This window comes from Opisthocomus hoazin, chromosome 5 (genome assembly GCF_030867145.1).
Source record: "Opisthocomus hoazin isolate bOpiHoa1 chromosome 5, bOpiHoa1.hap1, whole genome shotgun sequence".
Lineage (NCBI taxonomy): Eukaryota > Metazoa > Chordata > Aves > Opisthocomiformes > Opisthocomidae > Opisthocomus > Opisthocomus hoazin.
The window spans coordinates 60,061,458-60,076,048 of record NC_134418.1 but is presented as its reverse complement, the minus strand read 5'-3'; the positions used below and the strand labels follow the sequence as shown (position 1 = coordinate 60,076,048).

Here is a 14,591-nt window from a genome sequence, read left to right as displayed (position 1 = left end):
TCACATTTCCCTATGTATTTGAGCATCCCAACATACTCCTGTTGCTCACATAGGTTTCTGACATTAGTACAGAGGCAATTAAAAAATTTACTCGTCACATGAGCCTTTGTGCCAAACTAAATGCTATAACGTATGTGAGAAGATTTTCAAGGAGTTGCTGTGTCAGGGGTGAGGACATGTGCTGAGAATCTGAAACTGATGCAAGATATGGAAAAGAAAATTCACAAAGCAGTAAGCACTGGAAGGTCACTTTGACCCAATTTTCCATTTTCTTGCAGGCCATCAGACACAGTCAGTGTTTGGGAGTGCAGAGACTGCCTCTTGTTAAAAACTTCATAATTTCTGTAGTCTACAACTCCATTTTCACAGCTGCATTACAAGGGCAGAAAAAAAAAGCAGTGATCTCCTAAGCTGTTCTAAAGAATATTTTTATGAGAGAATCTTTCATTCTCTTCCCCGTTGCTGAAATTAAACATCCCCTGAAATCCACAGAATGTGCTTGCACAGATTTCTTGCCAATTTCTACTGCAAACCTCACTGGTAACTTAATACATTGCTTCTAATTCCCAGTTTTCCTCAAAAACTTGTTTTTGAATTAATTTTCTCCCCGATGAATACGTCAAGAATATTATCATTTCATCGTTTTTAATGAGATATTCTCACAAGCACCACTGCAACACACTTCACAGGTGTTAATCACTTCAAAAAAATTTGGTGCACTGATTTTGTGTATTACCTTGCATAAATATGGTAACTAAAGCCTGATGGCCCAAAGCTCTTCCAGTCTCTCGGAGATGGAAATTGCTCTCACGCAGACTCCTCTCCCTTCTGCACTATACCATGAGTAGCCATACTACATACAGGATCTTGCATTCAACTGCAAGAATGGCAAGGCTTTATTTTGATTTTTTTTTACAACAGCCCCTTTATTCTGTTGTAAACTTGCACCTAATTGAGAGATTGACGAAAATCAAGTCCTCAGATCCTGTGGAGTTTTCTCTTTCTCTCCTAGAATGAAGTATTCAGTCAAAAGATGAAAAAGTCTCCCTAGTTTTGCATGGTTCTTTTAGATCCACTAAAATCAGTTATAATCAAAGACGTTCTGTAGTGCCAGGCCTCTTTGGGGCAATTTTTTGGAAAGCAGAACTCTTGAGAAGTCACTGTCCTCAAAATCCTCTCTTTGAGCAGGTTACCTCTGGGTCCTGCAAAGGTAGATGTGTGCATTTCAGTTAGGACAGGTAAGTAAACTTGTGAAACCCATGCATTTCACAGATTGCTCTGATTTATCCCAGGTATCCGAGTGGGGAATAATACGTGGAATATCTATCTCCTCCATGATCCCTCAGAGACAGATCAGTAGGAACAGAATTTCACTGCCTTTTTTGCCAGACAAGTAAAGGGAACATTTAGGACACAGTCATAACGCCAAAGCAAAATTTATTGCTGAGCAAAAGAAATAAGGAGACAAAAACATAGGACAAAGATGAATTTCAGGCAAGATTTGAAAATAGATGAAAGCAGAAAAATACAACTTTTCACCACTTAGACTCTTTTAAGAATCCCTGTATTTTATTAGGTACTGAATTAGACAAACCCCGCAGTTAAAAAAAAAACATGTTCTGGTCTGAATTTTCTGCAGTTGCAGTGCAATGAAAACTGTAACAGAAGTGTTTCAGCTGTCCAGCCATTTAATTCTCATTATCAGCTGACCATAAAATTACTTATATTCAGTGTCAAGTTCTGCACACTGGGACAGTGTTTAAGCCCACGGCAAACTTCTGCTGATGTCCTAAGGAGAGTTGGTGAACCACAGGGCTACGCCAAAGTAAATGGACACAGCCCAACGTGTTCAGTCTGTACTCTGCAGAAGGACTGATGAATTATACTTTGCTTGTCATATCACACTGCCCTTTTACAGGCATGAAAGCTCCTGGGACCTGTTCCAGAAAGGAAACCCCTGGCAGCTGCTGACTGGTGGTGAAAGGGACTACTGGTGTCACTTGTGAAGCTGTGGTGGTGGCTGACTCACCCACAACTTCTTTTTGAAGAACATCTGAACTGTCCCCAGCCTGCCCATTTCTAGAGAGCAAACAAAACCCTCTGTCACACTCTTTGGTCCTATTCTATTTAACCATACTTCAGGATTTATTTGGGTAAACCTATGAATACATAGATATGGAAAGATCTGGAAGAAGTGAAAATGCTCCAACAGCTACTCATTTAATTTCACACACACACCCCCCTGAAAAATGGTTCCCAGTGAAAGCACTGTAAGGAGAGGGCTGTAACAGCAAACAGTTCCTCACGGTTCCCTGCCTTACAAAGGCTGGGTATCCCAGGGCAGAAAGGAAGGGGTAACACTGAACACAGAGATTCACATTCTGGTTAAAAATGCCTTCCACACATAGCTACTTGGTGCAGAAGCCTTTCAGTTCTGGGTGTAAAACTCGTAACGCTGGTCAGGACAACGCATGGGCAGTTGGACTTCACCTGGCGGCTCCTCCACCAAGCCTTTTCCTCACACAGCCCACCCAGAAACCGCTTTTCCACCCATGCAGCTTCATCCCCCCTTCTTGCAAAGTGCTCCTCCTTGGGTCCATATTCTTAAGTGTTAATTTAAACGTCACGCTCCCCATTTTTAAACCACCCCGCCTGCCCTCCTGCACGCCCGGCCTCCGCCCCGACCCCGCGGGCCCGGCGGGGCCGGCGCCTCTGGCGAGACTTGCACGAGGCGGCTGCCTGCCTGCCCGCCCGGCGCCCGTTCCCCCACCGCCTAACCCGGTGTCCAGCCCCTTCTCCCCGGAGGAGCGGGGCAGGTGCGGAGCGGCGGGAACGGCCTCGAGCGCCCGCAGCGCGGCTGGGAGTCTGCGGGGAGGTCACCACGCCGCGCCGTTACTATGGGCCGGACCGGCGCCTCTCGCTCTCTCAGCGCCCGGCCCGGCGGGCGGCCCCACCCCGCCGCAGCCCCTCTAACAAAGGACCCCGGGGCCGCGGCGAAGGGCGGGAGCCGCCGCTCCCCGCGAGGACCCGCCCCTCAGCTGCCTCCTTCCCGGCCGGGGGCGCTGCCGCCGGCCCCGCCCGCCTCCTCCCGCCGCGGCCGCCCTTCCTTCTCTGGCGGCGGCTGTGGCAGCGGGCAGCAGCAGGGTGCCGCTGGGCGGGCTGGGTGTCTCCCAGGCGGCTTTGCCCGGATGTGCTGCCCTGACTCATAGCCGCGCCGCACGCAGGCTCCGCGCTCGCCCCGCTCCGCGCACACGCCTCCCTCCGCGCCGGCGGAGAGGCGGCGGCGGCGGCAGCAGCAGCAGCAGGAGGTGAAGGAGGAGGAAGAGGCCGCGGCGGCACCATGGGTAAGTCGCCCCAGCTCTGCGCGGTGCAGCCCCTGCCGCCGCCCCTCTGCCCCCGGAGGCCGCCGGCGGGGAAGAGGCGACCCCTGCAAGTTCCTCACCGGCCGCCTGCCCTGCCGTAGCTCGGGAGGAGGATCGGGACGGCAGCGGGGCTCCGCCGAGCCCCACCCCCCCCCCGCCTCGGCGCTGCCGCGGCCACTGCCCGGCCCCTGCGGCGCAAAGTTTCCGCGGCCCCGGCGCTGCCGCCGGCCGGCCCCGCTCGCCGGCTCTGCCCCCGCCCGCCCGGTCAGCTCCGCGGAGCGTCCGGCCCGGGGTCCGGGTTCGAGAGGGTCGGGGGAAAGGTGCGTTCCCCGGGTGCGAAGGGGGGTTCGGGGCCAAGGAGTTACATAAGGCACCCCTAGGGCGCCTTCCTGGCGGCTGTTTGCATAATGGAGGCAGCCGGGGTGGTAGGTTCGGGAGAGGGTTTTATAATCTCCGTTCGTTGTTTGTGGGAGACACGAGGATCCTCGTGTTACTCCGCCTGTTAGAAAGAGCGTTACTCGTGCCTACAAATGCAGCCATGTTACCTCTGCCTTTTTTTAATCTTAAGATTGTAAATTAAGTAGTGTCACGCTGGCCGCCACTTGCGTGGAGCTCCCAGCAAATGCCATGTGAATCCAGGAAGCGTAGTATGCGATTTGTCTTTACGGAGCGCTCAGTGAATTTCTCTTGCCTTCTCCGGTTCACCCTCTTGCACAAACTACAGCTCTCCCGGTGTTACACAGAGAGCGCAAAACAGATTTCCCGGAAATCTGGCTGTAAGGCAGATCCCAAGGATGGGTGGGGAGTGCCTCCACTGTGCTGCCAAGGACCCAGCCATCCAGCCAGCCACACAACCAGTGTGGTGGTAGGATGGAGGTTGCAGATCCGGAAGGCGAGGAGCTGTGGTTTGCATCGGGGTAAAGGAGGTGGCAGTTCCTGAGTTTGGCTCAGGGGTTTGACATCAGCACTTCCTGTGGCCTGAGGTAAATCGGTCGTTTCTTTGCAGATCGCACGCATCTTTCACTTTTAACTAGAAGTTTCCATGGAGAGAAGCAGGTGCAGTGCCTCAGTTTTTCTGGTTGTGAAATGAGGATAAATACTTATTTAACTCCTTTAAAGCAATGGGGAACCTTTGGAGAACGGTTCAAATTAGAAGCTGCCGGGGTCAGGCATGAGGAATAACTGTCAGATTTCATCAGAATTAGGTAAAACTGTAGCGATGAAGTGAAGGTCTCTCTTTTCATGTGGGTTGAAAAGACAAGACTCTAGGGTTTAGTTTGCATATGTTTGCTGTCTCCATTCACAAAGTAGGACTATTAATCTCATCATTGTGGTCAAAGTCGAATTGTAGCTAACTCTGTATTGGCTTCCAAAAATAAGAACTTCAGAGCATCAGCTAAAACCTGTTCAGAAAAGCTGGTGCAGAATGAGTGCAGCACTCCTTTTTAGATCAGACTACGCTTCAGTTGCAGGCAAGTTTGTCAACAGCTTGAGAATCTGCTACATAAGGAAGAGTAGTTCCAATTATTTTCAAGAAGACTGAAATAATTTTCCTGTAGAATCTCTCAGCACCTGTTCATAACTGCCCAGAGAGATTGCTTGTGAAAATACAGAGGAACCTTTTATTTTTTTCCCCCTCACTTCTTCATATATCAGGGCCTGATTCCAATGTCTTTAAAATCAAGCCAAACTCTAAGTAGCCTCTGCAGCAGATCTTGTTGTGAATGGCAAAGACTGAAATCGGTTTCACCTTGGCTAGCGACTAATATAATGACTTGCCATGTTTAAGATCTATGTTTAAGCTCATACAATCAACACACTAGCTTCCCTCGTTCACCTTATAGTATGCTTTTTGGTAACGCATTGCATAAAAGCTGAAAATCCTTAGAATTAAATGAAGGATGAATTTGTTCTTCCCATAGCCTTTAAAGTCTTTCCATAAATAATGCTCAACAAACAAGCGTTTGTGCAGAGAGTGCAGTAATGTCTTATGGTTAAACATATGGTCTAGTCTGTATTTATGAAGGTTGGTATGGTATTAGCTGGTTTGTATACTAGTGATATAAAATGGAACTTGTTTTGTATACATGGATCTGCATTATCTTTACTGTATACAAATATCTCTGCTGCCACTCTGGTTCCAAGCCTGTATTTTTCTGAAGACATTATCATGGCAGCTGTTACCTCCTAGAGGATAGTGATTTCTTCTCATTAATATCAGTTCCTTCAGAAGTTATTGTTTTTGTTGCTTGCATTTGTGGTTTTTGAAGTTGTGTCTCAGTACAGTTTAAGCAATAGTCAACTTCTGGATTTGAGAGGCAGATTGCCTTAAGTACTCCTGGCAGTACAGCACGTTGAATACTTCAGATGACATGTGCACCACCACTACTTTACTTCTGTTTTTATAAGCACAATTACGGGTTTTTAGTTTTCGCTTACTAATGTAATGCTTTAGTTTCACAATGAATAGCACCTTTCCCCAGGCAATTCTTGTTTTTAACCTTGAAAAACACAACTGGTATATTCGTGCAAACAAGCTATTGTAAGCAGGCTGCAGTTATTCCACAGAAGAAAATTAATAAAATAAAAACCAGGAACTTGATTACATGTTGACCACTCAGCAGTAATCCATTGGCCCCAAGAGATGGAGAAACACCATACAGGAGAGTTTGTATACAGAATACAAATACAGATCACAATTTTTTTTTATGGCATGGATCAGTTTGTTTGAAGTGTCAATGTAATGATCTGTAATAGTGAAAGCTCATAAAAATTTTCTACCATTTTGAGATTACCGGTTTTGTTAGCAGGAAATGGAAGACAGCCTCTGCTCTGATGAAGCTTAATATATGCTTAGGTGCTTAGCTGGGCAACAAACTGCCAAAGCATCTTGCAAGACTTATTACAATACCTAGCAGTAATAGCCCAATGACAGGATACATAAGGCATACAGGTGATAATGTAGATGGATTTATTTAAGTACTATCCATTTAGTTACACTGTTGTTAGAACAAAGATTTATATTGCCCCTCTCCTCCCGATATTCTCAGTTTTATCTCCCAGTTTTCCTGAAGAATGCAACTATGTATCAAGTGTTGGGGTCAGTCAGCCTGGTGGTTGTGAAACACCCAATCCAAACTGAACCGCAGATCAGGGTGCAACAGGACACTGCCTGTCTTCCGGACATTGGCTCACGAAATCAGAGGCAGGAGGGTGTGAAGCTTCAGGCATGGCTGTGTGCAGCATTGCTTTCACAAAGATAGGGATAAACCTGCCTGCTTTTTAATAAAAAAATGTAATCAGTAGGCTCAGACATGAGAGGAATGAAAGCTAATGAAAAAAGGTCTTTCGTCCTGAGAGCAGTTTTGCTAGTTTGCTTGTAAGAGGTGCAAGTCAGCCTAATAAACTGCTTGGAAAAGAGATATATCAATTGCACAGAAAGATAATTTTTAATTCTTTTGAAGTTTTTGCTAAAACAATGAGACTTTTAACAACACTGGCATATTAGTATAAAATATGTTGCATTAGCTTTTCCTAAAAACGAGACTGATTTTGGCAAAAGCCTTGTCTTTAAAACACTAACACTGAGGAAACTGCTTTTAGACTGCATCTCTTTTGCTTCAGTAATGTTCCTTGAAGTGTGCTTCTGAAGCAGCCAGGGAGGTTACGTTAGTTCTGGCTGACCTTCCTTAATGAATAACTGTTCCTGTGTTCAGGTCAATATTTGTGATCTTTTGTTATTATGTGAGACTGAAACCAACCAATTTTGTCTTTAGGTTAAAGGCTTCATTCACGATCATGTTTCCTGAGAACAGACTATTCAGAGGTAGTTTCAGAAGTCTGTGAGGGACTTCTAGCTTTCTGTAGCATCAAAATAAAAGTGGAAAGAGAAGGGGCAAAGGAACAGCTGAAACCTGAAGGAAACAAAGCAGTAATAATGGAAATGAGAAAGCTACCAAGACAAGAGACAAGAATAGAAGGGAACAAAAATCCCTTAAGGGAAATGCGTGGAGGGAGAGGAATACTAGAAACAGAAGGAAGACAGGGATAAAAAATGGATGAATGGAACAACAGAGGACAGAAATAGGAGAACGAAATTAGGAGCTCTGCTCTGCCCCCCCCAAGTTAAGAAAACAGTTGGGGTATGAATGTAAATAAAATCAGATAACTTTTACCCTCTTTTTTTGCAGTACCATTTGGCTGCTGCTCACAGTCCTTGAGAAGACTCATTATAATTTTCCATCTTCCTCAAATAAAGCTGATTTATTTCTGGAGATTCTGAGGATTTAATTATTTATTTGTTAGGAAAAAAGATATTAATGTAAACTAGTATTTGCTTAACAAAGAGGAAAATGGTGTCATCACTGTTTATCAGGAGAGAAAGCTCTTTGAGATTCATCTACGGCATCTGTCAAGAAAGGTGGTTGTTATCCCTTTGTAACTCTGTCACAGGATGTAGTTCACGTCTTCGGATGAGAAAGGGACATTAAACAGTGACCCAGTTACTTACATAAGAGAAAACCCACTTTCCACTGTTGACTAGTTCACCTGGGTCTGTTCGCATGCTGTGTGCTCAAGAAAATGAGCACCCCTGCTGTCTTGATACTGTTGGAGGCATTATGTTTCAGATTCTGACTTGTTCCTAATCTATTTTAATCCGGAAACTACATCTAAACTTCTGGAAGTTTGGAGTCTTAAAATGTTGATGTGTGTTCTCCAGCTAATGGAGAATTTTTTTAAATGACAGTTTGAATTTCAATTAGACAAGGAGCTTTTCCTAGTAAGGGATTTTATAAGTAGCAGCTTTCACTGCAAGGACAATCTCCCAGGGCCTCTTTTTGTTAAATGTGGTCTAGAAAATTGTTTTGATTTACAAATTTCAATATAATGGCAACCAAACAAAATTTGTTTTGGTAGAGTAAAATGATAGTTAAAAGCCACAGACTTCTGAATGTTGAAGTTCCTTTTAGTGCAAAAAAAAATAGCTGATGTGCATTAAGATTTACGTGTGCTCCAGATATGCCTAATAGAATTTGCAAACTCTCTGAAACAAATGGCTGTGGTCCAAGGAGCCTCAAAACTGTGCACACAGCCTGGTGACATTTGTTCAGCCTGAGAGTTGCATGGTTCTACTTTAGGGAGCTTTGAAGTTGTACAGGAACACTAGTGATCTCATACCATCCTTAAGCTATAGTTCCAGTAAGTTACAAAGTTGGCAGATACCCAGAAGAATCTGTCAAATCTATAAACCAGATAACTGCTGTTCATTTAGCTCTAGATAGAAGACAGAATTTAGTGTAGGATTGTTTTGGACCTGGAAATAAATACAGCATACCTTAACTGTACAAGTATAAGGGTGCGCTGACAAGGTATGTGTCTTAGAAATATATCTGCTTTGAAGCATTTTCAGGTACATCTTCACAAATTCTGAGAAGAAATGTCAGGGAGTAAATGTGCGTATGTCTGAAGTAGTTGGAATTCAAAACATGCATGAATTGAGACAATGTAGATGCCTGTACAAAGTTGTGTTAAAATTTGCAGTTTAAAATAAATGAGGTGCTTTCATTTCATGCTTTCCATTTCTAGGTTAGACGCAAACTTCTTATAAAAATCACATTTACATATGTAAAAATCAGGGAAAAGAAAAAGAATCACACTTTTGCAAAGGAAGTATTTTAACTGATCAATTTCAATATTGGGTCCCATTTTCCTCATATTTCACAGCTCTTACAAGCTTACTGCTTCCTAGTCATGTATTATAAGAACACCTGAGGCATAAATAAAATCTGAGCTTTTATTAAAACACTGACCTGTTCTTTGTGTTAGCGATAGCTCAGGGAGATTCGTGAAAGTTGGCCAGTGTTGTTTATGTTCATTGGCTGGTTCCATCCATTGGTACTTGCCAGCCTGACAGACACAGTAATTTTGAAAAAAAGTGCAAAATCTGTGTATAATTTTAATTTTTTGTTGACCCTTCCTGTCAGTTGACTCAGATTTGACAAGTCATTTCAGTATCTGACTAAACTGAGATAAGCAGGTGCTTAAATTCGCGTGGTGAGTAGCAGCCTTGCTTTCAGGCTTACTGCCTGCGCTCTGCAAATGTACTTGGGAGTAAGACTGGACAGGGAGATGGAGACTGAGTGAGAAGGCTGAGATTCATGGAGGAGAGCAGCTAAGCAGTACAGGATGGGTGACATGACAAGGATTGAACAAAACCTTGGAGAAATTTGTCAGGGCTGCCAGTGAACCTGTGGGGAACAGGCCTATGTTTGGGAGATCTGGGGAGGCGACAGCTCAGCATCTCCTGGTAGCCTTGAGTTTGTATATCCACTGTCAACTGCCTGTGCGTTTTTATGGCCTTCCTGATGTACTAATATGGGAGCATCAGGGCACAAAACCTGCGGTTGAAAACCCTTTCCTTATTGTATTCTTCACCTTTCAGTAAATGTCTTTACATCTAGAATACACCAATCAAAAAAAAAAAAAAAAACCACAAACCAGATATAACAAAATACTCATCCTTCTCTCATCCTGTCTTCCATACACTAGAGGTCTCCAGTTGGAGGAGAACTCTGTCATACCCAGCACTTTACAAACTCCGTTCTACTCCTTTTGTCCTTAATTATACCCAACTGGAAACTAAAATTGCATTGTACTGTATGGATTAATTCTGTAATAACATTTTGTGGATGGAAGTGAAAATTCTGCTAGCCTAGCTATTTAACATAAATATAAAAACACATAAAATATGACCACCTGCAAGCCTTTATGGTCTCTAGGGTGAGTGGAGTGTTTGGCTGGGGAGGTCTGTGTGTTGCTGAGGGTGGCCTGCTCTCTGGCAGCTAGGAACTTCTCTTGGGAACGTATTTAGAAACACTTCCTGACTTTGATGTTGGAAATGACTGAAATTAATGGGACTATTTTAACATTTCTAGCCTAAAATGCAACCTTCTGAGTACATGCAACTGTTTACAGGGCCAGCAGCACACCTGTTCCTTTCTCTAGCCTTGTTAAGTTCATTCCTGTGTCCCTTCTCTATGGAGAAATCCCATCATGCTTGCAATTGACAGCACCCAGTACCCTGCAGGCATAACTTGAGTTCAGTACTGCCAAGTAGCTACTTGTGCTACATGAAGGCTTTGGAATTATTTGCTTAAATCAAAATGCTGTTTTATCTTGACAGCAAGAACAAAGCATGGGAAGAGAGAAGGATTTTACAACCAAAGCAGGATTGTATGCGTCTTTCTTATCTAAATCTTCCCTGTCCACACGTTGTTTAACTTGCCCCTCCTGGGCCTCTGGAGGAACTGACTGAAGTCAGTCTTCCCAATCCGGTGTACTTGGTAATAGCATCTTCATCTCTCTGGCCACTTCCTTCAGCAATATTCCGATGTGCACACTGGAAGTCACTGGATTGCTGGTCATGTTAGGATCCTGTTGAACAAATGCCTCAGACACTGCTCTGGAACTTCACTGAGCAGTTTAAGGGGAAATACAGTGAGTGATGAAAGTGATCATCAAGAGGAGTGGTAGCAGCTATGAACAGTTACAATGTCTTTCCACACTTACCTTTCTCTCTTTCTTTTTTTTTTTTCCTCCCCACTTAAGTAACTAGCAGCCATTATTTTTCCTCATTCCTCTCCTGTGCTTATGTGTTGAACTGATTTTAGGATCAGGATGTTCTATGGGCGGGAAGAAAAGGCCAACCAAAACAGAACACTGCTCTGTTTTACATTCATTGTATAAAGCCTATTAAATGGATTTATAAATTCATTTAGTCATACCAGACATTTTTACAAAGACATTCGTTCTCATCCTGCAAATCATGTTGGGCAGTCCTCTTTCTTACCTGGTTCTCCACGAAGCTCAGGGAGAATATACAGACATGCTGGCTCCTGCCATATGGAATTAGAGGAAAAGCGGGGAAATGGTGGCAATGGAGTGAAAGGTATGGAACATGTACATAAGGCATTGCTGAAAGGAACCAAGCAGGTTCACAGGTGGCTTTTTGTATTTTTTAAACCTTCACAATGCAAGTTCCATCACCCATTTACAGCAAGATAGTGCTACAGTCCAATCAAAGATACTAATCAATATATTTACATGCAGCAGTGCCCAGAATACAGCCTGTGCTTTCCAGGCAAAAACCACACTTCTCTATCTGATGTTACAATGTACTTACTTGCTTCTCGTCTTTTCTGTTTTACCTGAGTCCTTTCTTACTCTTCACACTCTTTTCCACAGCCATCCTATTTCTTCAGGCCCCTTTATTTTATTGCCCAGTTTTCTATGTCTTCTTCCTCTCTACCTCCTCCAGTTGTCTGTTCTTTTCTGTCTTTCCTCCCATCTCCCCCTCTCTCTCCTCCTCTGGTTCTGTCTTTATTAATTAAATATCCAACAGCTTCTTCCATTGTCTGCCATTTCCACTATCTTTGTTAGGGGAAGAATTGAAAAACTGGTGCTCCACTTTCTAGTTTCAAGAGCTGAAGTGATTTTTTTTTTTTTTTTTTTTTTTTCCCTTCGGTTAAATACCAGTTGCTTACAACCAGTTTAATATCATCATGCTTCGGTTTTGCCTTATGTACTTGTACAATAAGTGAAAATATATGAAAGAAAGTATCTTTTAGGAAAGAAATCATACAGAACTGGGCGTTATTCATATAAATGCTATTTATACAACATTCTTGGACCCACACAAAGCCCACACTGAGTACCACTGAAGTCATTGGGATCCTGCTTTTCTGACTCAGCTGTAGTAGAGCTTGAACTGTCCTGTTTTGGTGAAACTACGTAAAATGGCATGTATCACCCCATCCTTTCAAGGTGTAGTAATATTGTCTCTCCAGTTTATACAGTTAGGGGAAAAGCATCAGACATTGGATCGATTTTGACCATAAGAAGAGCTGTTAAAATGTCTTTTAATAGGTATGATGCTATACTAACATGTAGCATCTGAAGGAACTTGCCAAATGAAGAAGGAGCCATATCTCATGATAAAGAAATTATTTGGTGAACTTGATTGTTCTTATAAATTGATGGAATTATATAATTTATATAATTTATTATATCAAAGAAGATACCGATTTAACATGGAGATCATCATATTAGAACATTTTCCTGTAAAAGGAAGAGTAAGCAGTGTCATAAGCTGTTAATATACATACAGTGACCTTTGTTGTATCTTGTAACAGCATAGGGAAAAAGAAAAATTATGTTTTCAGAAATCTACTTCAGAAACTCACTTGGTAGGCATTAGATGATAGCTTTCAATGCTTTCTGATATTCCCAGAAAATGTCAGGAATCCCTCTTTGCAAGACTGCTACACATTATGCTTCTAATGACACACGTATTAAGAGTGTGGACACTTAATGCTCCAAAGGCAAGAATGGTGTAGAGAAACAAAAAGCAGTTCAATACGCTTCTTCAGAATGCATCTTCGTCCTAGAAATGATCTGAAGTGCTTGTTTATCTTTATGAAGACCGTAAGTTCTCCCTTTACGAGAAGGTGAAGGCATCACAGTTCTTTTTTTGGCTGTTGAGAACAACGTAGAATTGAAGACTTCTTATACAGACTCTGAAGGAGACTGGAAGACTTCTCTTGTGAACATAAAATATGAGTTCAGCGCATGTACCCAGTTCAAAACAGATGGCTGGAGAGAGAAATGCCCTAGATAATACAGCACTTCATGTTAGCAAGGGGTGGCCTGTTTTACTTTTTCTCTTTTTTTTTTATTTAAATTCATATTAAATAAGCTTTCTGATAAAAACTGAATTGTTTTTAGTGTACTTAGCTCTTCTAGTTCTGAACGGTTTTCTGTACTTAAGTGATCACAACAGCAAAGTGTCACTTGGAAGCCAGCATACTTAGCAACTATTTAGACTAAACAGCTTTCTTTTCTAAAATCAGAAATGGTCATCAACAAAACAGCATTTTTGGCTGTACATAAAGAACTTGCTGGATATTTTGAAAGCTGTTTAACAGGCACAATTTACAAAATTACTTAATCTTTGGCAGGCTTTTTTGGAAAGGGTGTTTTTGACCCTTTTTATGTCTCAAAAAATAAATAGATGAGCCTATTAATTTTTTTCCCACTACCAGAAACTTATTTCCTACAATCAGAAATATGCTGAGAAGCCTGCTTGCAGATTAAGATTAGACTCTGGGCAGACAGAGATGTAACTCTGAGATCAAGGATTAGATATCAAACTTGTAAATTCAGGAATTCTTGCAAGCTCCTGATTTTTTCCTTCTTTCATCTCCCCAGACTCATGTACTTCTTGTAAAAGCAGCTGTTGTAACAGAACAGGCCTCTTCTAATTTTGGTCACAATTTGAAAATAAAGTATTTTTGGTTATATGATTTTTGTTTTAACACTTAGTTCTTGGCCACTCAAAGAACAATCAGAGTAAGTTTTTGATAGCCACTATGGTTATTGTATTTATATAACAGTAAAAGATTCTATACTTCTTAGGCTTTGATCATGTGGATCAATGATGTGTTGGACTTGGGTGTTATCTTCTAACACGTTCTCTGGGTCAGTGCAAATTCAGAAGCCAAATTCTGCTTGTTTACATGAGCATACTATTCTGCTCTGTATTTGTGGAACTGATTTGTTCCCCAGAATTCAGCATATAATTTCGATCTTTTCATTCTCGAGGTTTCTGCTGCTTCATCTAATGCAGTCCAACGGTAACATAAAACCATCAGACAAGTCTGGTTGCTCTGACGTGAAAGATCTGCAACTCAACACAGGGCTTACAGAGAGGCACTGATTTGATGAAAGTAAAAATTATTCAGTGCCGACATGACTTCTTTAAATTGAATACAGCAAACTCTATCAAATGACAGGTTTAAGTGTGTATTGTAGTTTTTAAATGACAGTGTATTGCAGTGCTTTAAGTGACCTGGTTGCAGAGCATTTAGAAAAGGTAATCTGTTGAAACCAGCTTTGCTGCTGAAGCCTCTGTGTAGTCAGATTATGGCCTCCGTTCCTTATTGCCGTGTATTATGCACAAAGTGACTACAAATTTGATTTAAGATGGTAATTTGGCTCAAATTGTAGCTTTTATATTGTGCCTGGGCTTAAATGACCATAGGATAATGGGTAATAAAGTGATGGGTAATAAATGATGCCCATGGTGCCTTCATATTTGAGATGACTTGAAGTCTATTTTTTAAGTACTCATAATGGTTTAGTAGAATTAAAAGTTTTGAGATCTGTATACAG

The 14,591-nt window shown here is 42.4% G+C and overlaps 1 protein-coding gene across 4 annotated transcripts in view; it reads left to right on the top strand.

Annotated features, from left to right (window-relative positions):
• Nucleotides 1-3,078: 3,078 nt before the first annotated feature.
• The window catches only part of RAP1GDS1 (Rap1 GTPase-GDP dissociation stimulator 1), a 107,746-nt gene continuing 96,233 nt past the window's right edge, over nucleotides 3,079-14,591 (top strand). For 2 of the 4 annotated variants that reach the window (XM_075421475.1, XM_075421473.1), the window contains exon 1: nucleotides 3,079-3,344. In XM_075421475.1, the coding sequence (XP_075277590.1) occupies nucleotides 3,341-3,344 (4 nt within the window). In that variant the 5' untranslated portion in view covers nucleotides 3,079-3,340. The remainder of the gene's footprint in view (nucleotides 3,345-14,591) is intronic. The other 2 variants (XM_075421474.1, XM_075421476.1) reach the window with 2 other exon arrangements.